General features: G+C 42.9%; 1 protein-coding gene across 1 annotated transcript in view; it reads left to right on the top strand.

Moving 5' to 3' along the window:
- The window catches only part of TMTC4 (transmembrane O-mannosyltransferase targeting cadherins 4), a 58,950-nt gene extending 45,671 nt beyond the window's left edge, over positions 1–13,279 (top strand). The window contains exons 15-18 of the mRNA XM_061435320.1: positions 4,585–4,699; positions 5,712–5,824; positions 7,482–7,551; positions 9,410–13,279. Coding sequence (XP_061291304.1) covers positions 4,585–4,699; positions 5,712–5,824; positions 7,482–7,551; positions 9,410–9,558 — 447 coding nt within the window. The 3' untranslated portion in view covers positions 9,559–13,279. The remainder of the gene's footprint in view (positions 1–4,584; positions 4,700–5,711; positions 5,825–7,481; positions 7,552–9,409) is intronic.
- The last annotated feature ends 7,901 nt before the right edge of the window (positions 13,280–21,180 follow it).

Here is a 21,180-nt window from a genome sequence, read left to right as displayed (position 1 = left end):
AATGTGATTTCTGAGCTTTCCTTTTTTCCTGTCTCAAGGGATGGTTCCCTGCGTTTTTACAGGGAACCACCCCTCACCCCCATAAAAGAAAGCTCAGGAGCCCACAAAAGGGCTTTGAGATTATTTAATGGAAATTTTGGTTACTAACCCACTCCAGTATTCTTGCCTGAAAAATTCCATGGACAGAGAACCCTGGTAGGCTACAGTACTTGGGTTGCAAAGAGTCAGACACAACTGAGCAGCCAACACACACACACACACACACACACACACTCATACACACACTCACACACACACACAAATAATCTGGTCTTCTGTATCGTTTTCTTGGAGAGAGGAGAGACAGTACAACTTCTCTGTAATGATATCAGTAGAGACCAGAAAATCCAATCACATATAATGCAGGGTAGATTCTTACAAAGCTCATGAAGTGAGAAGGAGGTCTGGAAGCAAGTTGGCTGTTATCCAAATACCTGCCTTGGTGGTTATGGCAGAGATTACTGTTTACTGTGTCTGCACCAGCCCTTGCATTGATATAGTATTCTTGAGATCCACATGAATTCTTCTTTGTTTTCCCCACTGTGGCTTATTACAGAATATTGAATATGGTTCCCTGTGTGGTACAATAGGACCTTGTTGCTCATCCACTCTCTGTATAATAGTTTATATATGCTAGTTCCAAACTCCCAGTCCGTCGCTCCCCCAGCCCCCACTCAATTCTTCTTTGATTCCTTTTTGTTCCTCTTTTTTGGAGGCAGCTCTTTTTTCTCATTATTGTTTGTGAAGTGAGTGTATCTGCCTGGAGTCCTGGGTTAATACTTTAAAGCTCTAATACTTAGCAGTCTTCTTCCTTCCTGCAGTAGCTGCCAGTTGCTGCAATTCCTTGGGGTTTGCAAAACTGAGAATTTATGGTAAATGAGCCAAGTTAACGTTCAAAGAAAGGAAGATAGAATATAAACTAGAGGATTCTAGCGATGTGCTCCAGGCCCTGGAACTCATCCCCACTCTCACGCAGAAGATCGTCTGTAGTCTTAACTGTATGGAGACCTTCTGCCACTCTCTGTGTATTGTTTACTAATTGTGCTACCATGAAGTAATCTTCTTGCATTCTCTCCTGCCAACTGTTCTTGCTTATTTAAAGATTTTGTCCTCTATTGTGGTTTAATTATCTAGCTTTTGCCTGCTTGACAGCTTAAAAGCATTAAGAGCTTAATTTTTAAAAGCTCAACCAGTATATATATTAGCAAATAATAGGGACTTAACGTAAGAGTTTCTGTTTGGAAAAAAAAAATCCTCCTTAGTCACTCTTTAGTAGTGGGAGACAGAAATGTGTTTTGATGTCTGGATCTAGATAAGAAGGGAATATAATGCAGTTCTCATGTGACATAGGAAATGGGGAGGAGCTGGAGTATTTGGGACCCTGGTCTCCTGCATTGCAGGCAGATTCTTTACAGTCTGAGTCACCAGGGAAGCCCTTATTTGGGACACATCACTGATATCAGAGAACTATGGTAATGGTGACTGGACACAGTTCATTGTGCAAGGACTGACTGTATCAGTCAGGATCCATTCAGGAAAACCAAACCATGCTAAGTATGTTAGAGAAGAGTCAGTACAAGGAACGGGTTATACAGTTGTTGGAAAAACACTTGTGGAAAAATGATATTAATTCGGGGAGTAAAAGGAAACTGTGTGGGGTTAGGGGGACAAGCGGGATGAGGTGGTGCCCCCAGAATTTAAAAGCTCATGGAAGGCAGCACATCTCAGGAATTACCATCACCTGAAGACTGAGATGTGAGATGTGAGAGTTGGTCTATAAAGAAAGCGGAGAGCCGAAGAATTGATGCTTTTGAACTGTGGTGTTGGAGAAGACTCTTGAGAGTCCCTTGGACTGCAAGGAGATCAGCCCTGGGTGTTCATTGGAGGGACTGATGTTGAAGCTGAAACTCCAATACTTCGTCCACCTGATGCGAAGAGCTGACTCATTTGAAAAGACCCTGATGCTGGGAAAGATTGAGGACAGGAGGAGAAGGGGACAACAGAGGATGAGACGGTTGGATGCATCACTGACTCAATGGACATGAGTTTGAGTAAACTCTGGGAGTTGATGATGGACAGGGAGGCCTGGCGTGCTGCAGTCCATGGGGTCGCAAAGAGTCAGACACAACTGAGCGACTGAACTGAACTGAAGACTGAGATGGTGATAGAACAACCACAGTCCAGCCCTGGGACTGTGGAGGAGGGGACATGACCACTGTAGAGATGCTGCCAAGGATAATAAGGAAGGAGAAAGCAAGAATGGGGGACAGGGCTACTCCTTGTCCAACCAGCTGATCATCAGTTGTGACTCCTATTGGCAGAGACTTAAGTGGGAGGAGCCACGTAGCAAAGCAACCTGGGAAATGTAGTTTGCAGAGCATAGAAAGCTAAGCAAAGACGTATTAGGAAAAGAATGCTTATTTACCTGTTTACTTTCTGGATGAGTAGTTCTTGTTAAATCACCATTTTTCTTTGTTTCACTTAAAATGCATGTTCACTTTGTATAGATGCTGTAAAAGGCAAGTGTGTAAAAGTGTTAGTCGCTCAATCGCATCCACTCTTTGTGACCCCATGGACTATATACCCCACCAGGCTCCTGTGTGCACAGGATTTTCAACACAAGAATACTGGAGTGGGTTGCCATTCCCTTCTCCAGGGGATCTTCCTGACCCAGGGATCAAAACTGGGTGTCCTGCATTACAGGCAGATTTTCTACTGTGTGAGCCAGTTCAAGGCAAAATAAGAGTAAATGTTATCTGGTTCAGTCAGGTGTTACTCTTTAATAAATAGTAATAAATAATAAAATACATAAAGAATGTTCATGTAACAAAGTTATGCTGGTTTTCCTGAGTGCTTTAGAAAGAATGTCATTATGAGTCTTGTCCATGTGACTCAAATGCATGTTACTTGCTGGAGAGAATTGGCTGAGAAATCAATGGAATATCAAATATAAAGAGGAAATTAAATGTTGATATAATTGACTTCCCTGGTGGCTCAGATGGTAAAGCATCTGCCTACAATGCAGGTGACCCGGGTTCAATCCCTGGGTCGCAAGGATCCCCTGGAGAAGCAAATGGCAACCCACTCCAATACACTTGCCTGGAAAATCCCTATGAGTCTTGTCCGTGTGACTCAAATGCGTGTTAGTTGCTGGGGAGAATTGACTGAGAAATCAATGAAATATCAAATATAAAGAGGAAATTAAATGTTGATATAATTAGGCAACCTAAATTATTTGGAGTTTTTTAACTTTACGTATTTCCTCATTTAAGGGCTAAACTACTTTAACTAGAGTTATGAGTCTCATGGGAGATTTCAACACCATCTTTAGCAAATGGATATTGACAGATATTTCTGTAATTCATTCAACATTTCTTTTTCTGGCATAATATGTCACCTATTTGCCGTGTGGGTCACAGGGCAAGTCACAGTGTTTCTGTTGTTTAAGGAAAAAACAGACATGATAGTAAATAAGGAAAGAGCCTTAAATTCTGATTAATTGTCATCACATGCACTTGGTTTGCAGTTAAAGGAACCATGTCCATTCAGTTGAGATGTGCATTTGAACTGAATTAGAGGGCCAGGCAAAGAATCTGCCTGCAATGTGGGAGACCTGGGTTTGAACCCTGGATTGGGAAGATGCCCTGGAGAAGGCAATGGCTACCCACTCCAGTATTCTGGCCTGGAGACTTCCATGGACTGTATAGTCCTTGGGGTCTCAAAGAGTGGGACATGACTGAGCAACTTTCACTTTCAGAGAGGGCCAGAAGGTCACCTGCTAAAAACTCCCATCACTTTCTCCCTCCGCGTGCTTTTATTAACTATGTAAATTGAACACTAGCCATTTTATATTCTGTTATCAATGTTAGCTTTCTCTCTCAAAAGACAGCAGTATATCATTCTCTCCTTCCTGAGGGAGGCAAACAGGCTCCAGATTGACAAAGGGATTTACGTTCTTGCTTAAGACTTTTCCAGCGAGTTCATAAAGTATATCTGGTATACTCACAGTTTCATAGGAAGCTTAGATAGAGGCAGGAAGACCATTTTTCACAAGGTGAGCTTGACACATGGAGCTTAATCACATTAAATGTTTTGTTTGCCATTTAAAATAATACCTTAAATAATACCTAGACTATATGAAGTCTTTCTAGAAAAATACTAATGATTTCGGTTTTTTCCTTACCTCTCCTCAGTAGTATGCAACATAATCTGACACCTAGAATCACTAAGTTATGGGTTGTAGTTACAAGGTTGTAGGCTGAGGAGCTAAACCATCTGGTCCCATTCCCTGCTCTCCCATATCTAGATGTGGAACTTTGGGCAAGTTACTTCCTCTTTGTGTGCCTCAGTTTACTTCATCTGTGAAATGGAAATAGTTCTCTTCATCCCTGAGATTGTTTGGAGAATTAAATGAGTTAATATGAAAATTTGGAAGCTCGATACATGCACGTTTGGTTTGGTTTGGGTTGGTTAGATCTTGGAAAGAGAAAGCAAGAGAGAATTGGAATATTGATTGATTGCCAGGAGTCCGTGCTTTCTTTTCAGTACGCAGATCTGAATCGTCACGTGGATGCACTGAACGCGTGGAGAAACGCTACCGTGCTGAAGCCAGAGCACAGCCTGGCCTGGAATAACATGATCATACTCCTCGATAACACAGGTGCGGAGTAGTGATTCAGTCGGTCCCCAGTACCGCACCACTGGATAATTAAGGAATAGAGATGATTGTGTTTTAATAGTATGTTGGAGTTTTTTTTTACATGAAAATAGGGTTCAGTATTTTGCATGGCAAATATAAAATCTAGAACATGGAGTTTCCTTTGACATACTGGAATGTGAATGTTTGGGAAAGTGACCCTTTGCTTAGAGGTGGTGTTGAGTAATGGGGCCAATGTGCGCTGACGTCTCGTTTCATCTCGAGCCTGTCATGTGACAACGGGCCTCATCTAGGATGCCGGAGGTTCCCAGAAACAAATAAGGATGCCTTCCAGGCTTAGGAAACGGACGGTGCTAAGTCCATGCTCTAAAGTTCATGGATGATACCCAAAGGAGATGCCCTCAAACCCACCCTCAGAGATCCTTGTTTTTGATACAATGATAATAAACTTGATGATCTGGTTTTCTTAGCATGTGGGAGACTGAATCAGTTGGAAGTTTCTCTGTTCCCCAGTTAAAAAAAATCTAACCATCCCATAAGAAATGATAGTTTTCATTTGGCAGAATTTAAAGCTAGTCAGCCATCTGTACAGTGTGGAGAGAGAAATGCACTTGTTTCTAAAGGAAGTTAGAATGTGAGCTTCAATACTATAAATATTAGTTATTAAAGGGTTGCTGGGATATTCTTATTCTGCAGGCTTGTTTGCTCCTATTTGGGTAGACCTGGTATCTGGAGGGAAATTAAAATTAGATTTTACATGCTGTGACAGAATTTAAACCAAAACTGTTAGTATATTATATCAAAATTGTGCTGGACTATCATGGCTTTGCAGCTGGTAGGTTGTGTGTGTGTGTGTTGTGTGAGTGTGTGTTTGTGTTGTGTGTGTGTTACATGTTCCACATTTATTTTATCACAAAGTTTACTCATAATTGTATATAATGCACAAAAGCCTTTAATTAGACTAAAACTGCTACAGCGCAAACGTGTTTTTAAGTTTTCCATTTTTCGCTCATAGGTAATTTAGCCCAAGCTGAAGCTGTTGGCAGAGAGGCACTGGAATTAATACCTAATGATCACTCTCTGATGTTCTCCTTGGCAAACGTGCTGGGGAAGTCCCAGAAATACAAGGTGTGTGGACCCCAGGCCGTGATTTCTTGCACTGAATGCCCCCAGCTGACAGGAACCATAAACGTAACTTTTGCCTAGTTAAGTCGAGAACGCGCCCGTGCTAGCCGCATACCAGCATGGCTTGGTCCGTCTGCATCCTGGAAAAGCTGCCCAAGAGGTGACTCTGTGGCCCCAACTCCACGTGCTTTCTGGTCGTCATCGCTGTTCCTCAGACGCGGGAGGGGAGGAAAGGCCCAGAGTCCTGGCGGACTCCCCAAACCCCTCCCCAGCACAGAGCTGGGATGCTGTCCTGGCAGTGGGGCTGGTGGTCTTTGCACAGAAAGAACACTGGTCCAAGGCGAGATAGGATTGGTTCTTCCTGCTTCCAGGTTTCTCCTCACCTGCAGGAAGTTACAGATGGCCTGCAAAGCCCTAGAAGTTTCTAACCAATGAAAATTGGTTCAGCTGTATGTGGCTGGCCTCCCAGGATAGGCCAGTAGACCGTGAATCACAAGGCACATAACTCCCTGTGTACTGAAGGGGACTCCGTTCCCAATGACGCTGATCTCAGATTTTAATTCTGTGTGTCAGAACCACCGAGGGAGCCTGTGAGATTACAAATGCTTATTCTTCCCCATGACTCAGTTGGGTAAAGTCAGCAAATAGGCATTTTTAACCAGCATCCTGGCCTCCTAACACAGATGTTACAGAAAACACACTTTTAGAAGCAGCGTCTTAGTCCTTTCATGAGAGGAGTACTTCCTTCCCGAATCAGGGACCGTATGTGATTTTGATCGCACTAGGCCTAGAAGCACTGATTAATTCCCATTTGTCCCATGTTGTTTACTTCTCTCCAGCTCATGAGATAGCATTCAGTTCAGTGCAGTCGCTCAGTCGTGTCCGACTCTTTGCGACCCCATGAACCGCAGAGATAGCATTGTCAGTATAATTTTCTGTAATGACACCGCAGGAAGATATTTCATGCATTTCTCTCCTTTTTGAGGTGAATACTCAGGGAGTTTCATAGCTTCAGTATACACTTTTGAATTTCTAGATTTTGCTGACCGATAACCTTTTAAGGGGTATCGTGTTTATTTTTTGCAAGTCTGCCTGTGCAGAGGGGACCCAGTTGTAGCTGTTTCTCCCCTATTCTCTCTGCTCATTTTCTCCAACTGACTGGGCTGCTTCTGGGTTCCCCAGAGGGTTGTGGGTTCTTCGGGGAGGTTACCCAGACCCCACCTCCTAACCTGGAGAATCCCGGAAATGAGTTCACGGATGCTGACCGGAAGTGACCCTTCCACAGGTGTTGTCAGAGCCCAGCGCTTTCCTGCCTTGACCTTTGTTCATCCTCCCCTGCACCCTGAACTAGCTGCTTGCTTGGTGTGGCAGGATCCCCGCCACGTCCGGGAGGCCGGTGGCAGAGTCCTTAGCACATTCATCCTCTTTCCGGCCACTGTCCTGACTCCTGCTGTCACCTTTGCCCCGTCACACCCTGCAGTGGGTCACCGTTCCCAGCCTCTTTGCAACGCGGTGTGGCCCCGCTGAGCCTCCTCAGTGTTGGAAGGAGGATTTGGTGGAACAGAAAGAGCACGTTCAAAGTTTGAGAACCACAGGCGATAAAACTGTGCGTGAGACCTTTGCACTGCGTACCTTATCTTGCGTATGTTTCATCTTCTAGGAATCCGAAGCTTTGTTCCTCAAAGCAATTAAAGCTCATCCAAATACAGCAAGTTACCATGGCAATTTGGGTAAGCAAAATTTTCAACTTGAAACATACGGAAATTCTATATAATCTTAGTAAAATTGGGCTTCCCTGGTGGCTCAGCTGATAAAGAATCCACCTGTGATGTGGGAGACCTGGGTTCCATCCCTGGGTTGGGAAGATCCCCTGGAGAAGGGAAAGGCTACCCACTCCAGTGTTCTGGCCTGGAGAATTCCAGGGACTGTAGAGCGCATGGGGTCGAAGAGAGTCGGACACGACGGAGCCACTTCCACTTAGTGAAGTAGGTACGTTCTTGTAAAGTCGCTTGGGAGAGTTATTGTTCACATCTAGCCTGTGTTGGCCTTGGTGAACTGAGAAGTGCTTTGGGAGTTTGCAGTCTGACCTGTGTGTGCCTGCCCTTTCTGCAGTGGACCTCCTTCTAACCTGGTCTTCCTTGCATTCGCATGTTCTCTGTCTTGGCTAAGAATGCATTTACAGTGATCTATTCCCTAGAATTCCTTTCTTCTATTTTTATATCTCAGTAATTCAGATTTTTTTTTAAAAATAGTTATTTGGCTGCATTAAGTCTTAATTGTTTCTCTCTAGAGGTAGCATGCAGGCTTGGTTTCCCCGAGGCATGTGGCTGCACTGCAAGGCAGATCCTTAACCACTGGGCCACCAGGGAAGTCCCGGTAATTCAGACTTTTAGAACAAGGCTTGTTGATGTTTGGAAGGCTCAGTCATGTGAATATTTTTTCTACCAAATCTCTTCCCTATAGATTCTGTAGCTTCTCTTTGCAAAAAAGTGATGAAGCATGAGTGGTTGCTGTACTGCTCACATCGAAAGTTCATTTTACTTAGAAAATCATTACAATCATCAGAGGCTTACTATTCTAATAAGTAGATTTATTTTACTGTCACTTTATAGTCAGGTCTTGATGTGAGAGCCCTGAATTCCAGCTGGCAACAAACAAGCTATAATGTTGCCAAAAGGTGTAAGGGAATCTTTATTAAACAGCTGGTCTTGGGGCGTCCCTCGTGGCTCAGTGGGAAAGAATCCACCTGCCAAAGCAGGAGACAGGGGCTTGATCCCTGGTCCCGGAAGATCCCACACGCTGCAGAGCAGCTAAGCCCGTGTGCCCATGATTACTGAGCCCAGGTGCCCTGGATCCCGTGCTCTGCAACAACAGAAGCCACAGCAATGAGATGCCCATGCACTGCACCAGAGCGAGTGAGTGGAGTTGCTCAGTCGTGTCCGACTCTTTGCGACCCCATGGACTGTAGCCTACCAGGCTTCTCTGCCATGGGATTCTCCAGGCAAGAGTACTGGAGTGGGTTACCATTTCCTTCTCCAGGGGATCTTCCCGACCCACGGATCGAACCCAGGTCTCCCACATTGGAGGCAGATGCTTTAACCTCTGAGCCATCAGGGAAGCCCAAAGAGTAGCCCCCGCTTACTGTAACTAGAGGAAAACCCTTGAAGCCTCTAGGACCCAGCACAGCCAAAAATGAATAAATAAAAATTATTCAAACAAACAAACAGCTGGTCTTCTACGTGGTGGCTTTGTGCTGAGCAGTGTGGCAGCCCAGCCCTATCCAGCCCGGCTTCCAGGAAATTTCAGGGCAGCATCACCAAACTTAGGGAACTCTTCTTTTACTTCTTTCTGTAACGATGTTGCTGTTGGGAGATGGTTCAGAACCCCGGGAGTAACTGGGAATGGTTAAACGGACGACCACCAAGGAGTACGATTACAATAAATAAAGTTGGCAGTACAAACAGTACTGTTTTAAACAATGGTTTTGGGAAACTGCTTGCAGAGGTTCTGTTTCTTTGTGCAAGTGGTTGGGAATACCACAAGTTATTCAGAAGCCTTTCCAGTGAAATTGATCTCTTGCTATTTCAGCTGTGCTCTATCATCGTTGGGGCCATCTAGACTTGGCCAAAAAACACTACGAGATCTCTCTGCGGCTTGACCCGACAGCATCGGGAACTAAGGAAAATTATGGTCTTCTAAGAAGAAAGCTGGAACAAATGCAAAAGAAAAACGTCTGATCCTTTTTCCTTCATTTTTTGAGTTTGTGTGTGTGTGTGTGTGTGTGTGTGTGCATGAGGCAGATTGTTCATATCTCGTGCTTGCATTTAACCATTTAAAGTCCTTACATGTTGTTTACTTTATTGTTTTTTTTTCCTGTGGAAACAAAGACACGCAAAAAGATGATAGCACCAGCAATTTACTCTTGAATGCTTGATGTGGTTTTTGCATTGAAATTGTATTTTTTCAGACAATTCAAACATAACTTCTGAAATTCCAAGGGTAAAGTCTTTTTTAATGAAAAAGAAAAAGAGAAAAAAATTATCTTGAGGGACTTACAGCAGAATTAAACCTGCATTTGGAATGAGTCGTGTTGTATAGAGACTCACGCTATTAAACATTGACTGTGAACAGAAAATGACAAACTGACTCCTACATTTATATAAATATCTAATGTGTCTGTATATTAGAATTTTTATTTAATGATGAGTAAATTAAGATTTTTGGTTTTTTAATTTTTTTTCCAAACAATATGCTAGGTACTTCATTTGTAAGGAAATATTTATTTGTATTTTTATGTTTTGAACAGGGCAAATAATTGAATGAAGAGTGGAAATTTTAACATCTAGTATATTTACACTTTTTCCATAGGAAGAAATTCACTCCTCCAATATTTTTTGGATTCTTCAACTTGTGCTATTTGTAGCATGCAAAATTGTGTAGTATTCTACATAAACTGTCACTCTTAATAGAAAATTCAAGCTGTGCTTTAGACAAAAACAGGCAGCCTAATGTCTTTATTTTTGTTATATCCAGTATTAAGAGGGCTACACATCTATGTAAGTTGCGTTTTTATATGTTTAGCTGGAAAGCTGTTTTCCATTTAGCTTTATAGAACCACAGTCATATCCAAAAAATGCAAGAGGTAAACTTCCTCTCAAAAGGAACCACATTTGAGGAGTTTGTGATATTTTTAAGAATTGGATTATTTATCCTGTTTTATTGGGTCAGAATAATCATATTCATTTTGTTTGATTCTTCTGTATTTGCTGTTGACCTAATGATTTATGCAATCTGTGTAATTTCTTATGCAGTAAAATTATTACACAAACCAGTATAAAAGTGTCATTTGCCTGCTCAATAGATGATTTTCAAGTTGCTCAGTTGGCCAAATGTTTGTTTGGGTTTTTCCTTAAGATGTTATGGAAAAACTCAAATAAACATTTTGGGCAACCCAATATTTGACTCTTTGTCTTCTTTCCTTAAACTGAAATCCAAGTGACCAATTCATTCTTTCTAGAATATGGCTTCTATTTGGTTTTTGTTGTTGTTCAGTCACTAAGTCGTGTCCGACTCTTTTGCGACCCCATGGACTGTAACCCACCAGGCTCCTCTGTCCATGGGCTTTCCCAGGCAAGAATACTGGAGTGGGTTGCTGTTTCCTCCTCCACTGTTTGGTTTTAGGCACCGATTAATAGAGTCATCCAGGTTCAACAAACGGGCTGAGTAGCTCTCACATTGAGATGAGTTGATTGTCTACACTGGCTTGTGGGGGATGGGGTCCGAGGCCAACCAGCATAGAGTTGTGAATCAGTAATTGTAACCTATGACGGCTGAGGTCCTCAGAAGAGAAAATGCTGTTTCAAACCTTTCAGAAATGGTCCCCAAACAACAATAACAGTTTATAGAGCTCTTAGGAGCAGGAGCTGCTTTATCGTTCATTAAGTTCCTATAGTGCTTAGCTTGGGAGATAATGGATATACTATATGCTTGTTGATTTTTTTTTTAACTTCTTTCTTTAAAACAGTGCTTGTCTTTTGAGAGTAAAGGAAAACCATTTCTTATAACAGCCTGTTTGTGATTTTTTTTTTTTGGTACTGATACTAAAACTTGTGTCAAATCAAGACGCCCTGCCTGCAGAATGAACCCCCATAGCTCTCACTGCTCCATCTCAGGATTTCCATCACAGCTGCCTTCAGCCCAGAGAAAACAGTCATTCGCCTGATTGACATTTCACGGAGCCTTTAATCATGGCAGATTTTGGAAGTGGGCCATGCTGTTCATCTTTTCGTCCTCCTTTTTTCCTTCTTAAGGCAGCCACCTTCTTCATTTCTTAGGTTTCCCTTCTAACAAGACTAAAGTGGAGATCTGACTCCCAGTTCCCCCTCGTTTTTGATATTTTTCTTAAACTTGTGTTTGTATTACTCAATCATGGTATGGGATTCAGTTGGGGGTGGGGGTGGTATCAGAACAAACATAGGGATCGTTGCCAGTTTGGAAAATAAGAGTCCAAATAATTCTTCACATCCCTGATAGTAAACATCACAAAGCCTCGGAAGATAGTTAGGGGCTATTTTTTATTTCTCTGTACATCTCTTCCCCATAAAACGCAGTGTTACATTTATTTCTTAAGGCCCGCACCATGTAGATGTAGCCCACTGTGCCCTCACAGGGCTCTTTGGGTTTCTGATTCTATCACATTGCTTAAGCATGGTCCGTACATTTTATTTCAGATGACTGAGTTAAAATCTCACAGAATAGACCAAGCCCCACAGTAAAGCACTGGACATGTATGTTCATATTCACACCTATTGGACTTTGAGGTGAAAAAACCTACAGTTGGCTCTAGGGCTTTGATGTCATAGGCAAGTCATTTAGCATTGCTTCAACTCCAGTTTCCCATCTGTAATGTGGGCATAATAAGACCTCCCTCCCAGTAATGAGGTGCTCGACTCAGTACTTGCCTTAAATGATAGACTAGACTTTTGGAGAAAGGTATAGGTTTCTCAACAGACAGGTCTGACCTATCTGTCATGACTGCATGGTTACCAAATAGCCATAGCTGGTGGGGGAAAATATTTTTCTCTATTGACTAATTGAAGCTAATAAATGTTGAAAGAATGGCAATTAGAAAACCATTCTTTTTTTTTTTTTTTTTGTCCCCAGTGAATTAATTGATTGAGGCAAAGATCAGCAGTGAATAAAATCACTAGATGAAAGATCAGTGGAGAACTTTTTAGTGGAGGGGACAGCTCTGTGATTTTATCACGGTAGATTTGTGAGGTCACTATAGTCAAGTAGAGTCCCCTGGGCTGCAAGGAGATCAAGCCAGTCAATCCTAAAGGAAATCAATCCTGAATATTCATTGGAAGGACTGACACTGAAGCTCCAATACTTGGGCCACCTGATGTGAAGAGCTGACTCATTGGAAAAGACTCTGAGGCTGGGAAAGCTTAACAGCAAGAGAAGGGGACAACAGAGGACTAGATGGTTGGATGGCATCACTGACTCAGTGGACGTGAGTTTGAGCAAGCTCCGGGAGAGTGTAGGACACGGAAGCCTGGTGTGCTGCAGTCCATGGGGTTTCAGAGTCAGACAACTGAGCAACTGAACAACAGCAAGATACAGAAGAGCCCCATCACAAGGGTCCCTCATATGACTTTTATGCTATTATCTTTTCCCAAATATCTTCTTGAGCACAGACTGTGCACTGGCAGTGTGCTAGCTGCTGAGGATATGATGAATGATCACAGGTGATTCCTGCCCTGTGGAGCCTACAATCCAGGTTACTTCAACCCTTGCTGTGTGCACAGGTTGGGCTTGCTGGTGTGGACATCGGGGACTGAGCATTGTTACCAGCCCCCCCCACCCCTTGCAGGGGCCTCTTCGGGGCTCTCCTTTGTAAATTACTGCATCATTTGAAATAACTTTTATTTGTAAATAAAGGAACGTGTGACATCACAGATTCATCTTTCTTCAAGAGAGCCGTGGATGAGTTTATAATATAGCTGTGATAAGGTGCCTTGGTGGTAAAGAGACACCATATGGGAAAGTCAGGTAATGGAAAGTAGTCGCTAAATTGCTCTGCCCAAAAGGTGGGGAAGAGGCTGTGGGGTGATGTTCCAGAGTAATGCTGAGTGAAAAGAACTCAGGAGGCTTGGATTGTTGGCTGAACGATGGGGTGTGCAATGCAGGCTCTTCTGAAGCAAGCTTTTAAGTCTTTAGGAAACTCTATATGCCGTACGGCTCTCTCGGTGGTCATCTAGAAATAGTTGGCCTTTGGGGGCATAATACTTGAGTGTGAAAGGAAAATCTGTGTTACACCCAAGTTGGAACCTCACAGACCTTAGGCAAGTGTAGGGAGTGTCGACTAGTGTCCCCTGCTAAAATTCATAACCACCCAAAATTTCAGAAGGTGACTGTATTTGGAAATCAGGTCTTACAGATAAAATTAGTGAAGGATCTTGAGAGGAAATCATCCTGGATTTAGGGTGGGCCCTGAATCCAATGGTTGGTATCTTTTAAAACAAAGAGAAGATACATAGAGCAAAGAAGGCTGTGCCTAGGTTGGAGGCAGAGACTGGAGTGAAGTCAAGGAATGCCAGGAGTCACCAGAAGCTGGGAGAGACAAGGATGGATCCTCCCACTAGAGCCTGCAGAGGAGTATGGCCCCACCCACACCTGGACTTCAGACTCCTGGCCTCCAGAACAACATTTCTGTTAGTTAAATATTTATTTGTATTTGTTTACTTATTTGGCTGCACTGGGTCTTAGTTATGGCATGTGGGATCTAGTTCCCTGACCAAGAGTGGAACCCAGGCCCCCTGCATTGGGAGTGCTGAGTCTTAGCTGCTGGGCCACCAGGTAAATCCCACATTAATGTTATTTAGGGACTTCTGTGGTGGCTCAACTGGTGAAGAATCCACCTGCAATGAGGGAGACCCGGGTTTGATCCCTGGGTTGGGAAGATCCCCTGGAGGAGGGAAAGGCTACCCACTCCAGTATTCAGGCCTAGAGAATTCCATGGACTATTCCATGGGGTTGCAAAGACTCAGACACAACTGAGCAACTGTCTGTCACGGCACACAGACTGTCCAGTATTCTGGCCTGGAGAATTCCAAGGACTGTATATCCCATGGGGTCGAAAAGAGTCAGACACGACTGAGTGACTTTCACTTTCACTTTTGGGGCTTCCCTGCTGGCTCAGACAGTAACGAATCTGCCTGCAATGGGGAACACCCAGGTTTGATCTTGAATATTATTATGTGCCAAGCATGGATCTAGGGCTTTATATACGTTTTCTCATTCAAACTTTTCAATAAGTCTGTGAAAAAGGTAGTATTATCCGCCAATTTAAGGACTTCCCAGGTGGCTCATTTGGTAAAGAATCCACCTTCAAGCCACCCAGTGTGTGGCACTTCCTGGCCGCCTTAGAAATCCAATCCAGCAAGTAACTCAGAACCTCATCCATAAAATGGTGGACGGTGGTGGTTTAGTCACTAAGTTGTGTCCAACTCTTCTGTGACCCCATGGACTATAACCCTCCAGGCTTCCCTGTCCATGGGATTTCCCAGACCAGAGTACTAGAGTGGGTTGCCATTTTCTTTTCCAGGGGATCTTCCCTGACCCAGGGATCGAGCCCAAGTCTCCTGCATTGCAGATGGATTCTTTACCAAATGAGCCACCAGGGAAGCCCTTAAAATGGTGGATAATACTACCTTTTTCACAGACTTATTGGAAAGTTTAAATAAGAAAACATATATAAAGCCCTAAACCCATGCTTGGCACATAATAATACTCAATAAATAACTGAAGGAGAGCTAACTCTCACTTGAGGTTTTTATCCTCAAGACCTTAAGTCACCCAGAAACAATCTCAGGTTTATAGTCTTATCGCCTGTGTTCTAAGTCTGATTAGTTCTGTGAGTTCTTGAAACCTGTTAACACGGTTTATCAAAACCATCTTGAGTGTCCTGCGTTTCTAATCATTTTGTTTTTAAATATGTGGCATTTTTCTGAAGCCAATAAAGCTTTCTGCTTCCTACTGGTGATAAGTGTTTGAGAAAATGCGTTCCCTGTAGATTTAAATTCAGTTTTACCTATCATTTAAAACCAGTTTCAGGGACTTCTCTGGCAGTCCAGTGGTTAAGACTTCACCTTCCCTGGTCAGGGAACTAAGATCCCACATGACTCGTGGCCAAACAAACAAAAGCAATGTTGAAACAAAGCCAATAAAGATTTTAAAAGTGGTCCACATCAAAAATAAACTTAAAAAAAAAAAAAACTACTTAAAAAAGTTTTGTTTCAGCAGTTAATTTCAACAGCATTAATTTTGACGAGTAGACTTGAGACTTGTCTCAAAAATTTTCAAAACTGCTCATTTCTAAAACTTTCTGATAATGTGTAGAGATGACAGCTTTTATAGTACTGGTCTAGGAATCTGCAGACCTCAGCAAACAAGGTGGTACGGTGCAAAGAACAGAGACCAGGAGTGTGAGAGCTATCCTATGGCCAGCTTCACTGGTGTAAGTCATCTTTTTAAGCTTCAACAGTTCAATTAGACGTGAACCCTTCCCATCCGGCCATTAGTTACCAGGACTCTGAAATGAGTCATTTAATTACTGCATGCCTCAGTTACTTCTAATAAAAATAATGCTGGTGGTGGTGGTGATGGTGGTGGTTGCTTTTGTTATTAGTTTTTCTTCCATGAAATGAGAGGGTTGGACTAAACTAGTGTTCTTCAAATATTCATAGATGCTTACCTTTAAAATATATAAAACTTAACTCTTATATAGAAGTCCACTATAAAAAATTATAAAAGTGACCTGGGTGCTTATATAAATCCTCATAAAAATCTGTTGTGTAATGTAAGAATGTTTGAAATTCCAGCACTCTTGTGGAAATAAAATATTTTGAAGCTTTCTAGTTCTGATATATTCTGATATGGTTAAAAAGTCCCTTAGACTGAAAAAGGACATTTCTGCTCTGCCATTCATCAGGTTGACATAGCACAGATGAAGGCAGTGGGGAGTGAAGAGAAAATCACATTTTTTCCGGTAGAAATGCTGAAGTTGTAATGTGTCAAGGAACCCACTTCTAAGGGTGACTGCTGCTTTATTATATATGGAGAAACCTTCTTCTGGAAAAGCACTATCAGAAATGTTGCTGTTTTAAATCATTAGGAAGAATGAAACATCACACTGCACTTGGACAGTCCAAGTCATTTCGACATGAACAAGCACCCTCACTTTCCAACCCACGTGCAGAACTTCATGGAAAGCGCTTCTGTACACACCTATTCACATCTCTTATAACTTTTAGTCTCCAAGTTTGTAGGACCCTGATCCAGCAGTTGGTTCTGCTGCCCAGACTGTGGAGCCCTGTACCAAGGTCACAGGATGAAAATCTCTGAAACTGACCAAGCCCCATAGCAACTGTTGCCATGAGCCTCTGATCAAACCGGCCAGTTACTTGACCCCGTATTAGGTAAAATACCCACCCTATAGCATCCTAACCTATCACCTAATGCCCCCATTCTAGTAGGAATTTTCTGTCTTGAGGCTGTAGAAATTGGCTGCTGCTGCTGCTAAGTCGATTCAGTTGTGTCCGACTCTGTGCGACCCCACAGATGGCAGCCGACCAGGCTCCCCCGTCCCTGGGATTCTCCAGGCAAGAACACTGGAGTGGGTTGCCATTTCCTTCTCCAATGCATAAAAGCGAAAAGTGAAAGTGAAGTCGCTCAGTCATGTCCAACTCCTAGCAACCCCATAGACTGCAGCCTACCAGGCTCCTCCGTCCATGGGATTTTCCAGGCAAGAGCACTGGAGTGGGTTGCCATTGCCTTCTAGAAATTGGCTACTAGCCCGCAAAAGGGTTTGGCTCGCCCTTGAGCCCATTCTGCCTCATGTCTGGAAATTCCTTTCCAATCCACACTTGGGCCACAACACAGACCTAATGTTGACCCCTGGCACACAGTTCTGTTTTGCCTTCAGCCTGTGAAAACACAATTACCTTTAAATTCCACCTAACCTCTCCCTCCCCCAAACCTCCTGACTGCGTCTTTGTTTGGTGAGTCATCTCAGGGCTCTGAGGGTGTGTAGATCTCATTCTTAGCTTACAAAACAAATGGTGGCCTGGATTTAGGATACAGGATATTTAGGGTCAAAGACAATTATTTGTAATAATTTACTAGAATGATTTGATAACATTTCAGTTGATTTTATAGTGTTATTCAGTTAGACTTCAAGCTCTGTACATAGCACCCAGGTTCTGTTGCTTATTTCACATTAAAATTATCTTATCAAGAGATGAAGAGTATATTTTCCCATCTACTGTGTGGTACTTGCAATGCTGGAGATGTGAGGGAGGGGTCAGAAGGAAATGAGGTGGGCCCCTTTTGCATAATACGAAGTGTCTGTGCATTGAGTCAAATATATATTAGCCTCTAACACCAACTTCCCTGGTGGCTCAGAGGGTAAAGTGTCTGCCTGCAATGCAGGAGACCTGGGTTCGATCCCTGGGTTGGGAAGATCCCCTGGAGAAGGAAATGGTAACCCACTCCAGTATTCTTGCCTGGAAAATCCCATGGATGAAGGAGCCTGGTAGGCTACAGTCCACGGGATCACAAAGAGTTGCACACGACTTCACTTTCACTTTCTAACACCAAAGTCTGGAAAACAGAGTTTGGCAATTACCTGCTGGTATTTAGAAAACAAACTGACCAAACTAAATTCCAGTAAGAGACGATTTGACAGTTTATATCCTTTGAGTTGATAAAGCGTTTGTTGAGCTTTGAACCTGGGGCGTAGCAGTTGGCCAGCTGCTTGACCCTGAGCCTGGAGGGTATGGGAGACTGTGGACGGCAGAGCATCAGACCAGAATGAACAGAAAAACAGCTGAGAGTGGGCTGAATCATTTCCAGCAAAGGACTCACCTGTACCATTTGCAGGCAACTGACAGCCTCTGTGAGTCAACTCAAGTTATTAAACCCACTAGAGCAGTTGGCTTGCTAAGGGCTCTGGTGTAACGCACCAACCCAAAAATGAAGCCAAGACTTGTCTGAGTTGATCAATCAGTTTCCTTGAGAAACTGATTTTTCTAACATAATGTTGTAGTTTCTCTAACGTATTGTAGGTCAGTTACACTTCAAAAACAAAGACAAAAAATGGATCAAATTTGTGGTTACATCAGGGCAGGTGGGGGAATTAGATGAAGGTACTGAAAACTTAAAGTTGTAAGATAAACAAGTACTAGGGGTGTGACGTACAAGATAATAAATATAATTAATACTCCTGTAGGAAAATTATGAAGTATATCCTAAGAGTTCTCACCACACAAAATTTTTTTTCTATTTCTATTTCTTTAATTTTATATTTACATAAGATGATGGAAAGTGAAAGATGATGAAAGTGAAAGAAGAGAGTGAAAAAGCTGGCTTAAAACTCAACATTCAGAAAACTAACATCATGGCATCCGGTCCCATCACTTCATGGCAAATAGATGGGGAAACAGTGGAAATAGTGACAGACTTTATTTTTGGGGGCTCCAAAATCACTGCAGATGGTGACTGCAGCCATGAAATTAAGACACTTGCTCCTCGGAAGAAAAGTTATGACCAACCTAGACAGCATATTAAAAAGCAGAGATGTTATTTTGCCAGCAAAGGTCTGTCTACTCAACACTATAGTTTTTTCAGTAGTCATGTATGGATGTGAGAGTTGTACTATAAAGAAAGCTGAGCGCCGAAGAATTGATGCTTTTGAACTGTGGTGTTGGAGAAGACTCTTGAGAGTCCCTTGGACTGCAAGGAGATCCAACCAGTCCATCCTAAAGGAGATCAGTCCTGAGTGTTCATTGGAAGGACTGATGTTGAAGCTGAAACTGCAATACTTCGTCCACCTGATGTGAAGAACTGACTCATTGGAAAAGACCCTGATGCTGGGGAAGATTGAAGGCAGGAGGAGAAGGGGACGACAGAGAATGAGATGGTTGGATGGCATCACTGACTCGATGGACGTGAGTTTAAGTGGGCTCTGGGAGTTGGTGATGGACAGGGAGGCCTGGAGTGCTGCATGCAGTCCATGCGGTTGCAAAGAGTCGGACATGACTGAGCAACTGAACTGAACTGAAGATGATGGATGTTCACTAAACTTGTGATAATCATTTCATGATGTCTATAAGTCAAATCATTATGCTGATTTAATCATTATGCAAATTACCTTAAACTTTCATAATGCTGTGAGACAATTATAAAATAAAACTGGGGGAAAAATAAATGATCATTATATAAAAAAAGAGGCACTTGTTAAAATGCATTTCATTTCGCTGGGTATCACCCCCAGAGTTGGTTATTCAGAAGGCTTGGGGTGTGGGCTTCGAGTTTACATTTCTGAATTTCCAGGTGCTGCTCATGGTGCCCCATCTGGGACCACATTTTGAAAATTACTATTATAAATTATTTTTCTGTGGGTGATTTTTTTGACAGTTAAACTGAATATCTCATCCCACAGAGCCTAATCTATATTGGATCAGACTCTCCCAGCCTTATCTGGCAATAAATGCAATTTAACACTCACCTCCTTACCGTCTTTAATCTTCCTTTATCAGCGGAATTATTTATTCATTTATTTCCCTCACACTTTCTTTTGCTGACATGACCTTCCTCCTTCAAAAAATTAATAAAAATGGAATTTCTCTTCCTTTTGGAAGAGAAAAATTAAGATGATTACAGCTACTCTTTAAAAATGGTATGTTAAAATATACATTAGATGCGGCTTTTTTATATTAATATAAATTTAAATTTAATTATGGACTTCCCCACACAAGAAAGAACTCTGTGAAAATTATGGTTTATGAATCTGATCTTTTAGATTTCTTTAGGAATTGCACATCTGTTCAAAACACAACCACATCAGCATTATTGGAAATGTTTGGGTAGAAACCAGATTGTAAAAACCACATGGGTCCAACCCCATACATGAGAGAGTGGAAAGGCAGAAAATGAGTAAGGGGGATTATTTCTAGTCCAACAACTAGTACTTACGCATTGGTCTTTGGGGTGGGGGCAGAAGTGGCTCCCCTCAATCTCTCTGCCAGTCTTTTCACCCAGGTCCCCAGAGTAGCATTGCTTAAGCCCAGAATAACAAAGTCTAGAAAGAAAAAAAAAAAAAAGTCTTCACTCCTCTCATTGCTGGGGCTCAAATTTAGTCCTGGGATCCAGGGAAGAGATGGTAAGTGGTGATCCCCTGGAGGAGGGCATGGCAACCCACTCCAGTATTCTTGCCTGGAGAATCCCATGGACTGCGGAGCCTGGTGGGCTACCGTCCATAGGATCGTAAAGAGTCGGACATGACTCAAGTGACTAAGCACGAACTCCTCTAACCACAGTTTTAAGTGAAAATGGAGAATTGGTAAATAGTGGCAGTATCAAGGTTACACGATTATCTGTATCCAGTATCAGTGCCGAGTGGAGTGTGGCTGCTGGAGTGTGGCCTTGGTCATCACCTTGTCCATCTGTCCTACAGGATTCGTGGGCTCATTTCTGTGAGTGTGAGTGTGTATGTGTGTGTGTGTGTGTCCAGGTGGGTCTGGGTCCAATATGGACTCAAGACTGATCCTGGACGCCCAGGCTGGCTACCTTAGAGCGTGTGTGTGTGTGTGTGTGTGTTCAGGTGAGTCTGTGTGTGTGTCCAGATGGATCTGAGTTCAACAAGGACTCGAGGCTGTGTGTGTGTGTTCCCAGGTGGGTCTGGGTCCAACGTGGACTCGTGTGTGTGTGTGTGTGTGTCCCCAGGCGAGTCTGGGTCCAACATGGACTCAAGGCTGACCGTGGACGCCCAGGCGGACCGCCTTAGAGCTCACGCA

The sequence above is a fragment of the Bos javanicus genome, chromosome 12, assembly GCF_032452875.1.
Source record: "Bos javanicus breed banteng chromosome 12, ARS-OSU_banteng_1.0, whole genome shotgun sequence".
NCBI classification, from domain to species: Eukaryota; Metazoa; Chordata; class Mammalia; order Artiodactyla; family Bovidae; genus Bos; species Bos javanicus.
This window is presented reverse-complemented; position numbering and strand designations above follow the sequence as displayed.